The 14,596-nt window shown below is 54.9% G+C and overlaps 1 protein-coding gene across 1 annotated transcript in view; it reads right to left on the bottom strand.

The window, feature by feature from the left end:
* KIAA1522 (KIAA1522 ortholog) overlaps positions 1 to 7,121 on the bottom strand; it is a 29,859-nt gene extending 22,738 nt beyond the window's left edge. Inside the window, exon 1 of the mRNA XM_058678403.1 lies at positions 6,749 to 7,121. Within this exon, the coding sequence (XP_058534386.1) occupies positions 6,749 to 6,983 (235 nt within the window). The 5' untranslated portion in view covers positions 6,984 to 7,121. The remainder of the gene's footprint in view (positions 1 to 6,748) is intronic.
* Positions 7,122 to 14,596: the final 7,475 nt, after the last annotated feature.

Below are 14,596 nucleotides of genomic sequence, written 5' to 3'. Positions count from 1 at the left end.
GGAAGCCATGTGACCTTAAACAAGTCACTTCCTCCTCTAGGCCTCAGCTGCCCAGCTGGACGAGGCAGGAGGGCTCCCTGTGGCATCTCCCGCCATCAGCTTTGCATATTGGGATCCAGAGATGCCCAGTTTCTGGGAGTTCATACCGATACCCCCCACCACCTGCGCAGAGTCGCTCATCTCTAGGTCTTCTGCTGGACAGAGGGGAGAACTGGTCAACCCGCCACATTCCTCTTCCCCCGCCCCCCAGGCCTGAGAACAGTAAGCTTTGGTGATCTTTGAGTCACTGGTGCCAGCCTCTGCTGATTCCAGAGCCACGAGCACCTTGCCATGGCCACCTCCCTAAGGAACCTGTCCTTGGTGTTCCTCCAGGAACCTCTGCGCTGCCTCTTCAGTTGCCCTTTTTTTTTTCTTAAAGGTTTATTTTTATTTGAAGGAAAGAGTGGCACACAGAGACATCCTCCATCCACTAATTCACTCCCCAAATGGCTACAATGGCCAGAGCTGGGCAAGACGGAAGCCAGGAGCCAGGAATGCCAGCTGGGTCTCTCACATGGCTAACAGGGACCCAAACACTTGAGGCATTTTTCATGCTTTCCCAGGGTCCTGAACAGGGAGCTGGACTGGAGGCAGAACAGCTGGGACTTGCATCTGCATTCTGATATGGAAAGCTGGCACTGTGCGTGCAGCTTAGCTGGCTGTGCTGCCACACGGGCCCCTAGCCACACTTTCAGACCCTCAAGGGCTTGTTCAGTGTTTTACCCCCTTCCCCAAATACACATTCAAATTCTAAGGTGCTCAAGGCCCAGGCCTGTGATCTCTGCTTTGTCCTCAGAACAGTGCCTGGCACAGAGCAGGCACTCAGTAGTACTGTCACATAATAGGCACTTGCACCACTTGTGATAAAAACAAGGGGGACTCCCTCTGGCACCAGGCCCTGAAGCCTATCCTCCCACAGGAGCCTAGAGCAGCCACTTTATCACATACATGTGGATGAACCCCGGACTCCTTTATGGAAATCATTGTCCTACAGCATGCATCTCATAGCAAGGGGACTCAGGTCCCCCATGACATTGGTCCAAGCTAAGGACCCAAGAAGGTGACCAGTAAAGCACCCAAACCTCTTTTCAGTCAGCTACAGAGCTGGGGGGCAGTGGAGGGGTACTCATTTCCCCATAGGGAATAATCCAGAGGGGATGATTGTAGAGCTGGGCTTTGACGGATGAATAGGAGTTCACTGGCCAGAGAGATGCTGGACAACACATCCTGGGGGTCAGAGGGGGCGGGGCAGCATGGCAATAAGAGGGTGAAAATATAGGGCAAAGAGAAGCCATCCTCTGGGACCGGCGCGATAGCGTAGCAGTTTAGGTACTTGCCTAGAACACACCAGGATCCCATGTGGGTGCCGGTTCTAATCCTAGCAGCCCCACTTCCCATCCACCTCCCGGCTTATGGCCTGGGAATGCAGTCAGACGGCCCAAAGCTTTGGGATCCTGCACCCATGTGGGAGGCCCTGGGGAGGCTCCTAGCTCCTGGCTTCAAATTGGCTCAGCTCTGGCTGTTCCAGCCGTTGAGGCCACTTGGGGAGTGAACCATCGGATGGAAGATCTTCCTCTCTGTCTCTCCTCCTCTCTGTATATCTGCCTTTCCAATAAAAATAAGTAAATCTTAAAAAAAAAAAAAAAAGAAAAAGAAGAAGCAGTCCTCACCTCGGGCAAGTCTCTTTGGGGGCTCCACTCGGCTGAAGATCCCACAGGCTCCTTTCCTGGCGGACTTGCCCTACCCACCTTCCCAGGACAGACAGGCCACTAAGTCACAATGTCACTGGGGCCTGGCCACAGACACACTCTCCCTTCCAGACATGGGTCCCATCCCTGTGCTGTGTCCCCCGCCCCAGCCGGTTCTCACACTCAGAGGATCCTAGGTGCCAGAAGGATATGATGGGCCTCATGAACCCCTTCTGTGTCAAGAGAGGGCCTGGGGTCTGGCATGGTAGCCTAGTGGCTAAAGTCCTCGCCTTGCATGCACCAGGATTCCATATGGGCACCAGTTTCTGTCCCAGCAGCCCCACTTCCCATCCAGCTCCCTGTTTGTGGCCTGGGAAGGCAGTTGAGGACGGCCCAAAGCCTTGGGACCCTGCACCTGCTTGGGAAACCTGGAGGAGGCTCCTGGCCCCTGGCTTTGTATCAGTGCAGCTCTGACCACTGCAGCCACCTGAGGAGTGAATCATCAGACGGAGGATATCTTCCTCTCTGTCTCTCCTGCTCTCTGAATATCTGATGCTTCAATAAAAAAAAAAAAGAGAGAGAGAGAAAGGGCCTGGCCAGCCTGAGGTGGCGCAGGCCCCGCCCAGCGGCACACAGCACAGCAGGCTCAATCTCCCAGGGCCTCCCTGAGTGGGAAGTGGGCACCAAATCCCAAGTGCCACCCCTCGTCCATGGAGGGGAGGATCACTCTGCAACAGCTATTCTCTGGAGTCAGAAACACACCCAGGGTCAGAGCATTGGGGAGTGTGGCATTTGGGAGCCGACCACACGAGTGGTGAGTGACATCACTGCCACAGGGGCTGCGACCTCAGCTGTCCCAGCCTCCAGGATGCCATCACCTTGAACAAAGCCTGACGCTACCCAATAGATTCTTTTTTTATTTCCAAATGACCACAGCTGAGTGACCTTGAGCCACTGACTTTCACCTTCCACCAAGGCCTTTGCCTCTCCTGGTTCCCCAGTCTACCTCCAGCCACTTCAAAGACAACAGGAGACCTCCGGGAAGATGCTCCTGCCGTGGTCGGGGTCTGATCCATGGCGCGCTGCCCAGTGCTTCTCTTCCTTTTGTTAGCCGGGACCCTGCCTCCTCCTCCTCGTACACTCTGTGCACCTCCTCCCAGAAGGCCTTCCCGATGACCTGCCAGGCTGCAGTCCTGGCACCCGTCCCAGACACACTTCCTCCCCACACACTTGTCTGCAGTCCAGGTGATAAGTTCTGGAAAATAGGGAGTCTTGTTTGTGTTTGTTTGGTTTTCCTTTAACAACTTGTTCTCAGATCTGAATCCTCCTGTGGGCCAAAGGTGGGACTCCAAGCTTCTGCAAGTTTCCTCCTCTGGGGACCCTAAAGGGCAGCCACATGAGCCGTTTCCCAAACACAGATCAGAATGACTGAGCTGATAGAGTGCCCAGGTGCCCTGTGTCACAGTGGCCGCACCTGCCATTCTATGGACTGTGCTCTCAGGGTCACAGGGCACTGAGATGGCTGTCCTCTAACATGATCCTTGGAACGCCGCTGCAAAGCCAGTGATCATTATCCCTACGTTACGGATAAGAAAACTGAGGCTAAGGAGTGCGCAATGGCTCAATTGGCTAATCCTCATCTATAAACGCTGGCATCCCATATGGGGTTTGAGTCCTGTCTGCTCTACTTTCCATTCAGCTCCCTGCTTGTGATCTGGGAAGGCAGTCAAGGACAGCCCAAAACCTTGGAACCCTGTACCCATGTGGAAGACCTGAAAGAGGCTCCAGCCGCTGTGGCCACTTGGGGAGTGAATCAGCGAACGGAAGATCTTCCTGTCTCTCTTCCTCTCTGTATATCTGACTTTCCAATAAAAATAAATCTTAGAAAAAGAGAGAGAGAGAGAAACTGAGGCTGTGAAAAGGGACAAGGAGCCCGTTCCTGCCAGGTCAGTCCTTAACCTTCAGGGGAGTAAATTTAGAGCACCCATCTCTCGCATGTCTGCCGTGCCTGCGCTTTCCCAGGATTTCTGTAACCTGCGTCGTGAGAATCTTGGCCTGACAGAAAGGACACAGACTATCAAGGCAGTACCCAGCCAGAGGGTCACCCCCCCAGGAGGAGGTCCCCTCCTCCCCCTGAGACAGTGATGGGGTCAGTGAACCCATAGACAACATGCTTATTCACTCTCAAAGGGCTTGCTAATAACTCAGCTAGGATTTAAGCTCTCAGAGTGGCTGTCAGGGTGGGTTAAACTACTGCTAAAAACCCTGGCATCAATGGGCCTGGCGCGGTGGCCTAGCAACTAAAGTCCTCGCCTTGCACACACCAGGATCTCATATGGGCACCGGTTCTAATCCCGGCAGCTCCACTTCTCATCTAGCTCCCTGCTTGTGACCTGAGAAAGAGGTAGAGGATGGCAGTGGGATCCTGAATCCACGTGGGAGACCCAGAAGAAGCTCCTGGCTCCTGGCTTTGGATCGGCTCAGCTCCAGCCATTGTGCTCACTTGGGGAGTGAATCATCTGGTGGAAGATCTTCCTCTGTCTCTCCTCCTCTCCATATATTTGACTTTCCAATAAAAATAAATAAATCTTAAAAAAAAAAAAAAAAAAAAAAGAACCCTGGCATCCCATATCACAGCACAAATTCAAGTCTCCCAGCTACTCCATTTCCCATTCAGCTCCCTACTGCCTGGGAAGCAGCCAGTGATGGCCCTGTCCCCATGCAAAAGACCAGGACGCAATGTCAGGTTCCTGACTTCACCCTGGCCCGGCCCAGCCCCAGCTGTATGGACATTTGGGGAGGGAACCAGCAGATGGAAGATGTCTCTCTCTCTCTCTCTCTCTCTCTCTCTCTCTCGTGTGTCTGTCACTTCACCTTTCAAATGAATGCATAAAGAAACCTTTAAATTTGCCCAACTGGTGACTGCCCCTCTAGGTCATCTCCCATCAGGAGAGTGGGCTGGGTGAGAACCCCACCCTTCACCCCCACTCTACGCCCTCGGGAGATACAGAAGCACAGGTCAGCTTTAGAGAGAGGTGCTTGGAGTACAAGTCTGGTCCAATCCCTTATGTCTTTGGTTTGGACGCTGAAACTCAGGTGACAGTGACCTTCGCCCAGAAAAGGTCCCTGACCTCTGAGGAATTTTCCATCTGTGCCTGCCTCCCCATCTCCCAAACCTTCCTTCTCCCTCAAAGAGTTAAGCCTCCTCCGGGTTTCCCCTTCCTGGCTAGCAGTGCCAGTGGAGATTAGAGAACGGATTTATTTCTCTTAATAAACAGAAAAGAGATTGGGCCAGGCGGGTGACAAGGAAACAATTGGAATAATAGGAGGCTGGAGCACAAGAAGCAGGACTTCCTCCAGGCGGCCCAGGGCCACCTTCAGACCTGGGGACACAAGAGCTAGGGGCAGGGAGGTGGCGCCCATGCACGTGGGCTCACGTCCGCCGACCTGCTGCTTCCCGGTAAGCCCAGAGCCACCTGATACCCAGTACAAGCCCAGAGCAGGCCTAGCTGCCCACCCCAGGCTGCTGGAGCAGGGGGCTGTGCACTCACCTCTTCCAGCATGCTGTTCCATGCTGGCCGCCCAGGGTCGGAGAGAAGCCCCTTCCCTGGGGTGCACCACTAGTCCCCCGGCCTCCTCCAGATCTGACCACCATCTGGCCTACTGCAGTTCCACCCCATGCCATGGAATGGCTTTGGCCTGAATCCCTGCAAACACACTCCAGGTCCCTGTTAGGACCTGGGAAACACCCATCACCCAAAGCTTCCCCTCAGGGCATGGCACCGCCACCCCAGCCTCAGTGCCCTCCTGACACCTCCGTGTGGCCAGAGCCACAGAAGGGGGAGAGGGCCCGATCCAAAAGGGACGTCGAGCTGGATGCAATCCACCCAGAAGCTTTCACCCTCTCCTTGGCCCTGAAAGTGTTCCTTAGAACTCTCCTCCAAGGAGGTGGTTAAAGGACGCGGGGAGGGTAAACAGGAGAAAAGAGCTGGGCCCCGGGAGCACACACCGCCATTTCCTCACCTTCAGCCCTGCAGTGAGTCTCGGCCAGGTAGCTGGCCCAGGTCGGCAAGGCCCCAGAAAACCCCACCTGCCGCAGAGACAAGCAGAGGCAAGCGGAGACCGAAACGGGAAAGAACCGCAGGTGACGCGGGTGCCCCAGCTGGGCTGCCACGGGAAACCTTCCCCTCCTGTCAGGCTGCGCACCCAGGCAAGAGGAAGGACCCAGGGGCTGGAACTCAGAGAGACTGGTAACGAGCTGCGGGTGGGTTTCGAGTATTCCCAGCCCACATACGGTCTCCCCATTCCCTCTGCTTCTCCCAGCTGTACACATACTTCCAACACCCGGGCTGGGGAACCAAGTGCTGGGGAGGGGGCTTTGGTTCATGCATCCATCGGTCAGCTCACCACTAGCAGGTGGCAGCTTGTCACTGATCTGGTCCAGGTAAGTGTCCAAGCGGCTAGCTGAGAAGAGCCAACACTAAGCTAAGATACGCTGTGCCCCAACTGGTTCCTCTGTGAGGATCCCCCCACCCCTCAAAACGCAAACTTCCCCTGGCGGGCAGAAACTCCCTTGGGAACTCAAAACCCACCTTCCAGAGGCAGAGAGACCCTCCCACACCCAGACACCCAAGGCCACCTGCCTCTCCCCCTTGGCCCGGGGCCAGAAGCAAGTCTCTGACCCCCCTGACTCAGCAGAGGGCAGAACCTGGAAGAGTCTGAGGGAGGGAGAACGGCCTCACCGCCGCCGCCACTTCCTGCTTCAGCCAGGCGATCCCGCCGGCCGCCGGCTGGGGGTCTCCCCCACCGGCTCAGCTCCCAGCCAGACGGGGCTGGAGAGCGCTAGGGGACGGCGCTGGATGCGGGTTGCCTGGGCTGAGCCCAGAGCTCTTCACTACCTCCAGCACCTACAAGGCCACCCCCTCCGCCCCCCGCAACGCATCACGGACCCCAATGAGCCACCACGCGGCCGCACCATCGACGCCGCCAGGCGCCCAGCCCAGGTGCCCCAGACGTCTTACCTCGGCCTTTGCCCTTGGCCTTCTTGGTCTTGTCGTCCGCCTTCTTGACCCGGGGGGCGGCCGACTCGGCCCCCTCCGTCCCCGCCGCCTTCTTCTTGCGCCGCTTGCCCCGCAACCAGCCGAAGGCGCGGCGGAGGCCGGACCCACTGGACCGGGACTTCTTCCTGCGCGGGGGGCTGCCGGGACCCCCCGACTCCTCGGCCGCAGGTGCGGCGGGGGGCGCGCGGGCCGCCATGGCGCTGCGGGCTGGACCTGGCGCGGGGCTCAGGCCCCCTACGGCGCGGCGCCCATGCGCCCGGGGCGGCCGCCGCACAAGACGCCCGGAGAAAAGTTTGGGCGGCGGAGACGGAGCGAGCGCGGCGGCGGGGAGCGGCCGGGAGGGGCCGGCCGGGCGGCGGGCGGGGCGCCGGGGCTGGCCGGGAGGGAAGGAGCCGGGGAGGGAGCGGCCGCGGGGCGGGAGCGGCGCTGTCGGCCGCCCCTCCCCGCGCCCCAGGGCCCTAGGAGGGCGAGGTCCGGGGCCCGGAGGAGGTGGTCCCGGGACCCTGCACTGGAGGGGGCTGCCGCGGTCCAGAGGGTGGTGTCAGGGGGCGGGTCGCAAAGAGGGCTCTCCCAAAGGGGTTCAGAGTGCGAGGAGGTAGGGACGGGGAAGAGAGAGCAAACGCAGGGGTGGACCCCCCAAGAGAGCTTGGTCTGTGGAGAGATGAGGGAATCTGAATTCTTTTTCTGGAATAAGAATAATCAGAAAATTCTTTCCAGAATGAGGATAGTGTTGGGGTGGGGTGGGGGAGTGCTGCAGACATAGGAGGGTACAGACAGCCCGCCTTGCTGTGACCCACAACTGTTCCCCTCCCACCTGGCCACTGGGAGTCACCCCTTTTCCCCTTCCACACCTGCCCCCAGGAGAACAGTCCTTGGGGATGAGGCTGTAGCTCAAGTCTTCCTGGTTCCCTCTTCACCTTGGGTGGCTGAGATGCAGGGGAGCCTGCCTCAGTTTACCCTTGAGTTGCTCCCTGCTGTGTGTGCAGGGGAGTCTTGGGGAGGGTGGGGGCTGCTGCTCCAGATCAAAAGCTTCACTAATCGCTGGACTGGGCATGCTCATTTCCTCCAGGCCGCTGGTTCTTTATTACAGCTGACCAAGCCCTTTTATGTCATCTCAGGGACAATGAACTGCCATGGGAGCAGGGCAGGGAGCAGTACCCATGGTGCAGAAGGGACAGAAAGGGCAGGAGGGCAGAGCAGAGGGACCAGCAGCAGCAGAAGTTCCCAGGCCAGCATCTGAGGCTGCTGGATCCAGGGCCAGGAGCTCTAGCAGCCAGAAGTGGTCCTGGGGCCAGCTGTGGGCCCAGTGCCTTGAGACCCACTCCCTGGGCCCTGGGAGGGGACCTGTGACCACCTCACCTGTCCCCCCAACCTGGCTGTATTACATAGCTTTCTCTGCTCCCTGGAGCTCAAGCTGTGTAGACAGCACACACTGTAATAGGGCAGGATGAGTGGGGGGCCCAGACTGAGACCTCCCTGAGTGCTTAGCCCCGCATGTGCCCAGACACTGAGTTGTGGTGATTCGCTGGGACGTGCTGCCCACTTGGAGGGCCTGGGCTGGTCCACTCATGCTTCTCACCAGGATTATTTCCTGCCTATCCAGGTTGTACTGCCAGAGCGCCCACTCTGGATCAGGCAGTGGGCCCAGCCAGAAGATGCTCTTGGCTCAGCCTAGTACGAGCCAGAGGACAGATCCTCCTATAGTGGGTGAGTGTCAGGAAACAGGGTTACAGGTAGGGCCGAGATTTGCCATGAGGGTAATGTGCAGGGATTCAGGTTGCTAGAGCCCATCATCGGGTGCATGAGAGGGAGGGAGGAGGAGAAAGACAAACCTACTCCGGCTTGTGGAAAAAGACAGAAATTTTTTTTTTTTAAAGAATGATTTAATTTTATTGGAAAGGCAGATTTACAGAGAGAAGGAGAGACAGAGAGGAAGATATTCCATCCCCTGGTTCATTCCCCAAGTGGCCGCAATGGCCAGAACTGAGTTGATCCAAAGCCAGGAGCCAAGATCTTCTTTCCGGATCTCCCACATGGGTACAGTGTCTCAGGGTTTTGGACCATCCTCGACTGCTTTCCCAGGCCACAGGCAGGGAGCTGGAAGGGAAGTGAAGCATCCAGGATTCGAACCAGCACCCATATGGGATCCTGGCGCATATAAGACAAGGACTTAGCTACTGAGCCATCATACTGGGCCCAGAAGACAGAAATCTTGATTGGTCGTTTTTTGTTTTGTTTTGTTTTAAGATTTACTTTGTTTGAAAGAGTTACACAGAAAGAGAGAGAATCTTCCATCCCCTAATTCACTCCCCAAATCACTGGGCCAGGCCAAAGCCAGGAGCCAGGACCTTCTGGGTCTCCCACATGACTCCTTAAGCACTTGGACCATCTTCCACTGCTTTCCTAAGCCATTAGCAGGGAGCTGGATGTGAAGTGGAGCAGACAGGACATGCCCATGTGGGATGCTTTTATCCACTATGCCACAACACCTGGTCCAAATTTTGCTCAGTCTTAGACCCTCCCCTCCAAGATACACACACACACACTTTCCAGCTCTTTCTTTCCAGTGGGCCAACCCTAGCTACACAATTTAAAGGGCCCAATGCAACGTGAATATGCAGAGCCCCTTGTGGGTTTTTGTTTGGTTTGGTTTTTTTGGTTTTTTTGTTTGTTTTTAAAAGCATTCTTGAGAATTTCAAGAGGCTAGAGCCAAGCATTCCCCCAAGCAGGAGCCCTGTCTGGGTGTAGGGCCGTGGGATCCGCAGTTTGCAGGCCTGTGAAGTTAGCTCTGCCTGTGTGATTCCTGAATATCCCAGGGGCAGGGTCCCCTCAAGCCAGAGCCCCCTAGAGTAAGTACCCCCACATTTGGAGACGAAGGGGGTTATCAAGGAAAGATCAGGGTTGCTTCTGCCTCCCACATTCAGACCGCCTCACCTGCACCCTTCTTGGTCCAGCTGTCTGTCCCTGGCTGATGGATAGACATGCTTCCTGGAAAGGGCTAGCCTGGAAAGGGCTAGCCTGAGCCCCAGCGGCACTGACTCCTCCTCCCTGGATTAATCATTGCTCAGCTGAGTACATTTCCTCCCTTGTGCTTTAGGAGCTCAGACAGCTGACTTCCCAGCACGCCCTGTGCACAGGGCCCAAAGTCCAGCCGGCAGCCAGGCTGTCACCTGACCCAGCAGGAAGCTGCCAACATGCTGTTCCCAAGGAGGACCCAGAAATGTCCTGGCTTGTTGTGACCAAGTGACCCTAGGGTCCGCCCAACTTTACTCCTTTGTTTTTGAAAAGCTCAGGATTACCTCAATGTTGCTGTCACATACCCTCCAACTTCCCCTCATGACGAGGGGCACCTGCTTTGTCCCCTGCTGGCCTGGCCTCCTCCCACACAGACTCCTCACTTGGCCTGGGTAGCCGGGCCAAGGTGTGGCAGATCCTGCGTCTCCTTACATGAGAAAGCAGGCACGGATCTCAGCCTCATGGTGTTGGGAGGAGGGGATAGAGTTGTAGAGGTGAGTGAAACAGTCCTACAAGGTTAAAGACCCCCAGGCACCCTGGAGGTGTGTAGGAGGAAGAGAGAGGGCATGCAGATCCCCTCCCCACAGCCAGCCTGCATTCCTGTGTCCCCTAATCTGTGACTCCTGGCATCTACAGCAGCCTGGTTCAAGTTTCAAACAACCTGCCAACCCAGGGCGTCTTTGATCCTCCCAGCATCTTTTAGAATCAAGCCCTGAGCCTAATTCCACCCATTTGCCTGCCCGCTGGGCTCAGAGGTACAGTTCTCCCCCAGGGTCAGTGGCCTGTGGCCAAGCTGGAATCTCATGGCTCCTGGCTCTGAGTTGGTGCCAACTTTCAGGGAGCTGGGGCAGAGGAGGTGCAAGGGGAGGGGGAAGCAGTGTGTATTGGGGGCCGGTGGCTGTGATCCCTGCCCAGGTTGCCCCAGGAAAACGGGCAGCTCCCTTCATTGTCCCAGTGTCTCTGAGCACAGCTGCGTGTGCTGGGCACACACAGCACAACCATCCACCAAAGATGGACCTCAGATTGCCACGGGTCACACTATCACTCCCTGAGTTTGTACTCTGGGTAGAAACGTGGTGTTCAAACTTCTCGTTTTAGAGCTGGAACTTGTTTTTTTCTCTCTCTCAAACCAAATCTACCCAAAGTTCACATGGAGAAAAGCAGTATTGCAGAGGTAGAAATGGGTCTTCTCCATCCAAACTCACTACTCTGACTTAGGGAAACTATCAGTGGAAACAGCGATGCAGTTCTGATGGACTCCAATTGGAAGCCCTTCCAAGGGACGCTAGGGGTGTCTGAGCCAGTGCCAGTACCCCTTCGGTGACTGCACCAGTTTGTTGTGGTTACAGGGCTACTAGAAAACCCGGAGTAGCTAAACACGCAGGGACAAGTAGAACAAGTTGATGAAGATGTCACCATCTGGGGAAGCAGCTTCTCCGGCTACCTCAGCTGCGTGACAGGTCACAAGTTAGCACAAGGCCCAGCCGTTTTTCATTCCTTTGAAACAAGAGTTCCAGAGGAAGGAGACCAGGTGATGGAAAAGGAGCCTGCAGCTCACCAGGTTCTCATCTCAATTCTGCCGCAACCTGCTAGTTGTCCTTGGCCGATGCACTCACGCTTTCTGAACAGCCACTCTTCCTGTCTCAACATCATCCACTTTTCCCTAGGAAAGAAGTGTATATGCAGGGGTACTGCAATGTGTTGGGGTGTGAGGGTGCAGAATCCATACATAGACACCTCATTAACATCCTTACCACCCACCCCCATCTCAGCGCTCGGTCCAAAAAGGGCCAGGCAAAAACCACCGCAGAGGAGGTTGTCATGGAGACTGGCTTTGTTTCCCTAACTGTTGGGCTGCCTCTGACAAGCACACAAAGCCCAGCCAGATGGACACTGACCTAGGCCAACAGAGAGGGGTTTCCTGACCTTGTGGTTCAGTGGGCTGACTGCCGTGCAAGTAGAGGGCTTCCGGTCTCCTCCACAACAGGGTTATCTGCAGCCTGGTGCCTGATCTGCCCCCAGTGGGGGGCTTCAGCTAGGGGCTACAGACCCCTTCCTGGGTGTTAACATACAGCTCACTCCACCACAGCTGGCCCTGTGCCCAAGGGTGGGGCTAGGATATCCACACTTACCCTTCGGGCCTCCTGGAAGCTAAGGGAAGGCCCAGGAGGTGTGGGCAGCACTCCCTGCCCACTGCCTGAGGGAAACAGCTGGATGTGCTGTTTCAGAGCTCTCCACCTCCCATGGCTACACAAACACACGTTAGCACACCCAGCACACCCAATACACACCAAGATCCATTGGCACCTCAAGACGCATGGATACACACACTGAAACACAAACCCAGATACACATGGACACAACTGGATACCCCCAAACACCCAATGCCCCATCTGGAATAGAGATTAATACCCTGCTTGGGGTGCCCATGTCTCTTATCTAGGACTTAGCTTCTGATTCCAGCATTCTTGCCAGTGGGCACCCAGGGAGGGAGCAGATGATGGACCCTGTGCTTGGGTTCCTGCCACCTGCGTGGGAGACTTCAGATTGAGTTCTTGGTGTCTGGCGTGAGCCTGGCCCATCCCAGACTATTAAGAACACTTGAGGGATAAACCAAAGCATGGGAGATCTCTCTATGGTTCTCATTTTCTAACCTTTTTCCTTAAAAGAGAGAGAGCGGGGGACATCCACAGGCCTGGCACTGTGGTATAGCAGGTAAAGCCATAGCTTGCAATGCTGGTATCCCATAGGGGTGTTGATTTGAGTCCCAGCTGCTCCACTTCTGATCCAGCTTCCTACCAATGGCCTGGGAAAAACAGCACAAGGTGACTCAGGCACTTGGGCCCTTGACACCCAAGTGGGAGACCTGGAAGAAACTGCTGGTTCTTGGTTTCCACCTAGATCAGCCATGACCAATACAACAATTCAGGGAGTGAACCAGTGGATAGAAAATGTTTGCCTCTTTCTTAGTCTCTGTTTCGCTCTCAGTCTCTATAACTTTAATTTTCTTTCTTTTTCTTTCTCTTTTTCTTCCTTTCTTCTTTCTTCTTTGCTTGCTTTCTTCTTTTCCTTTTTTATTTTTAAGATTTATTGGGCTCAGCGGCGTGGCCTCGCGGCTAAAGTCCTTGCCTTGAATGCGCCAGGATCCCATATGGGCGACGGTTCTAATCCCGGCGGCTCCACTTCCCATCCAGCTCCCTGCTTGTGGCCTGGGGAAGCAGTCGAGGACAGCCCAAAGCTTTGGGATCCTGTATCCGTGTGGGAGACACGGAAGAGTTTCCTGGCTCCTGGCTTCGGATCGGCGCACACCGGCCGTTGCGGTCACTTGGGGAGTGAGTCATCGGACGGAATATCTTCCTCTCTGTCTCTCCTCCTCTCTGTATATCTGACTTTGTAATAAAAATAAGTAAATCTTTTTTAAAAAAAAAAAGATTTACTCATTTTCATTGAAAAGACAGATTTGCAGAGAGAAGGAGATACAGAAAGATTTCCATCCACTGGTTTATTCCTTAAGTTGCTGCAATGGCCAGAGTTGAGCCAATCCAAAGCCAGGAGCCTGGAGCTTCTTCTGGGTCTCCCGCATGGGTACAGGGTCCCAAGGCTTTGGGCCGTCCTCAACTGCTTCCCCAGGCCACAAGCAGGGAGTTGGATCGGAAGTGGAGCAGCTGGGACACAAAGTAGAACCCATATGGGATCCCATCACTTGAAGGGGGAGGATTAGCCAGTTGAGCCATTGCATTGGCCCCACCTTCCCTTTCCTTCCTTTCTCTCTCTCTCTTTTCTCTCTTTTTAATTTTAGTTTTAATGTTGTTTTCCAACCCTAAGTTACAAATAAATAAACATTAAGAAGACACAGGCGCAGCATGGTAGCCTCGTGGCTTGAAGTCCTCACCTTGCATGTGCCAGGATCCCATATAGGCGCTGGTTTGTATTCCAGGTGCTCCACTTCCCATCCAGCTCCCTGCCTGTGGCCTGGGAAAGCAGTCAAGGATGATCCAAAGCCTTGGGGCCCTGAACTTGCGTGGGAGACACAGAAGCTCCTGGCTCCTGGCTTTGGACTGGCTCAGTGCTGGCCATTGCAGCCACTTGTGGAGTGAACCAGCAGATGGAAGATCTTTCTTTCTGTCTCTTCTTCTCTCTGTAAATCTGCATTTCCAATAAAAAGAAATAAGTCTTTAAAAAAAGACATTATCTGAGCATCAGTGAACAAACACAAATACTGCAACATACACACCAACACATGAGAATATATTCCCACTCCTACAGACACACACACACAGATGCATACACACACATTCCCAGGTACATAGACATTCACTGACACAGAAACAGAATACACACAGGTGGTCAGCAGTCCTTATGCAACAGAGATAGAGGGACACACAGGCTGGTGACACAAATATGGAGCTCCAGAGACAAAGAGGGGATGTGGAAAACACAGATGCAGGCCAGGGAAGGGGAAGCAAAGTGAACCAGCAGCGGCTGCTGAGGGTGGACTCCATGGCAGGCAGTGGAAAGGTGTTTATCTGGAGCATCTTTCTAAAACCTTTGAAGCTATTCATGTGAAGTTGGTGGTATCACACCTGTTTTTGGCAAATAGGATCATGTCAAACATGCACACTTATAAAAGATCCACATGGGGCACAAATCTACAAGGTTGGCACCCACACCTGCCCTGCTCTGTTCCCAACACTGCAGCCTTTGGCCCTTTTTATTTTTTTCTTTTTGTGGGTTTCCTCCTTGTTAACTAAGCTCCTGGAAATGCCCCCCTCCTTGCCCACCTAATACTTGCCC

This window comes from Ochotona princeps, chromosome 2, assembly GCF_030435755.1.
Source record: "Ochotona princeps isolate mOchPri1 chromosome 2, mOchPri1.hap1, whole genome shotgun sequence".
Classification (NCBI taxonomy): Eukaryota; Metazoa; Chordata; class Mammalia; order Lagomorpha; family Ochotonidae; genus Ochotona; species Ochotona princeps.
Note: the sequence above shows the minus strand (reverse complement) of the source record. Positions and strands in the feature narration are given on the sequence as shown.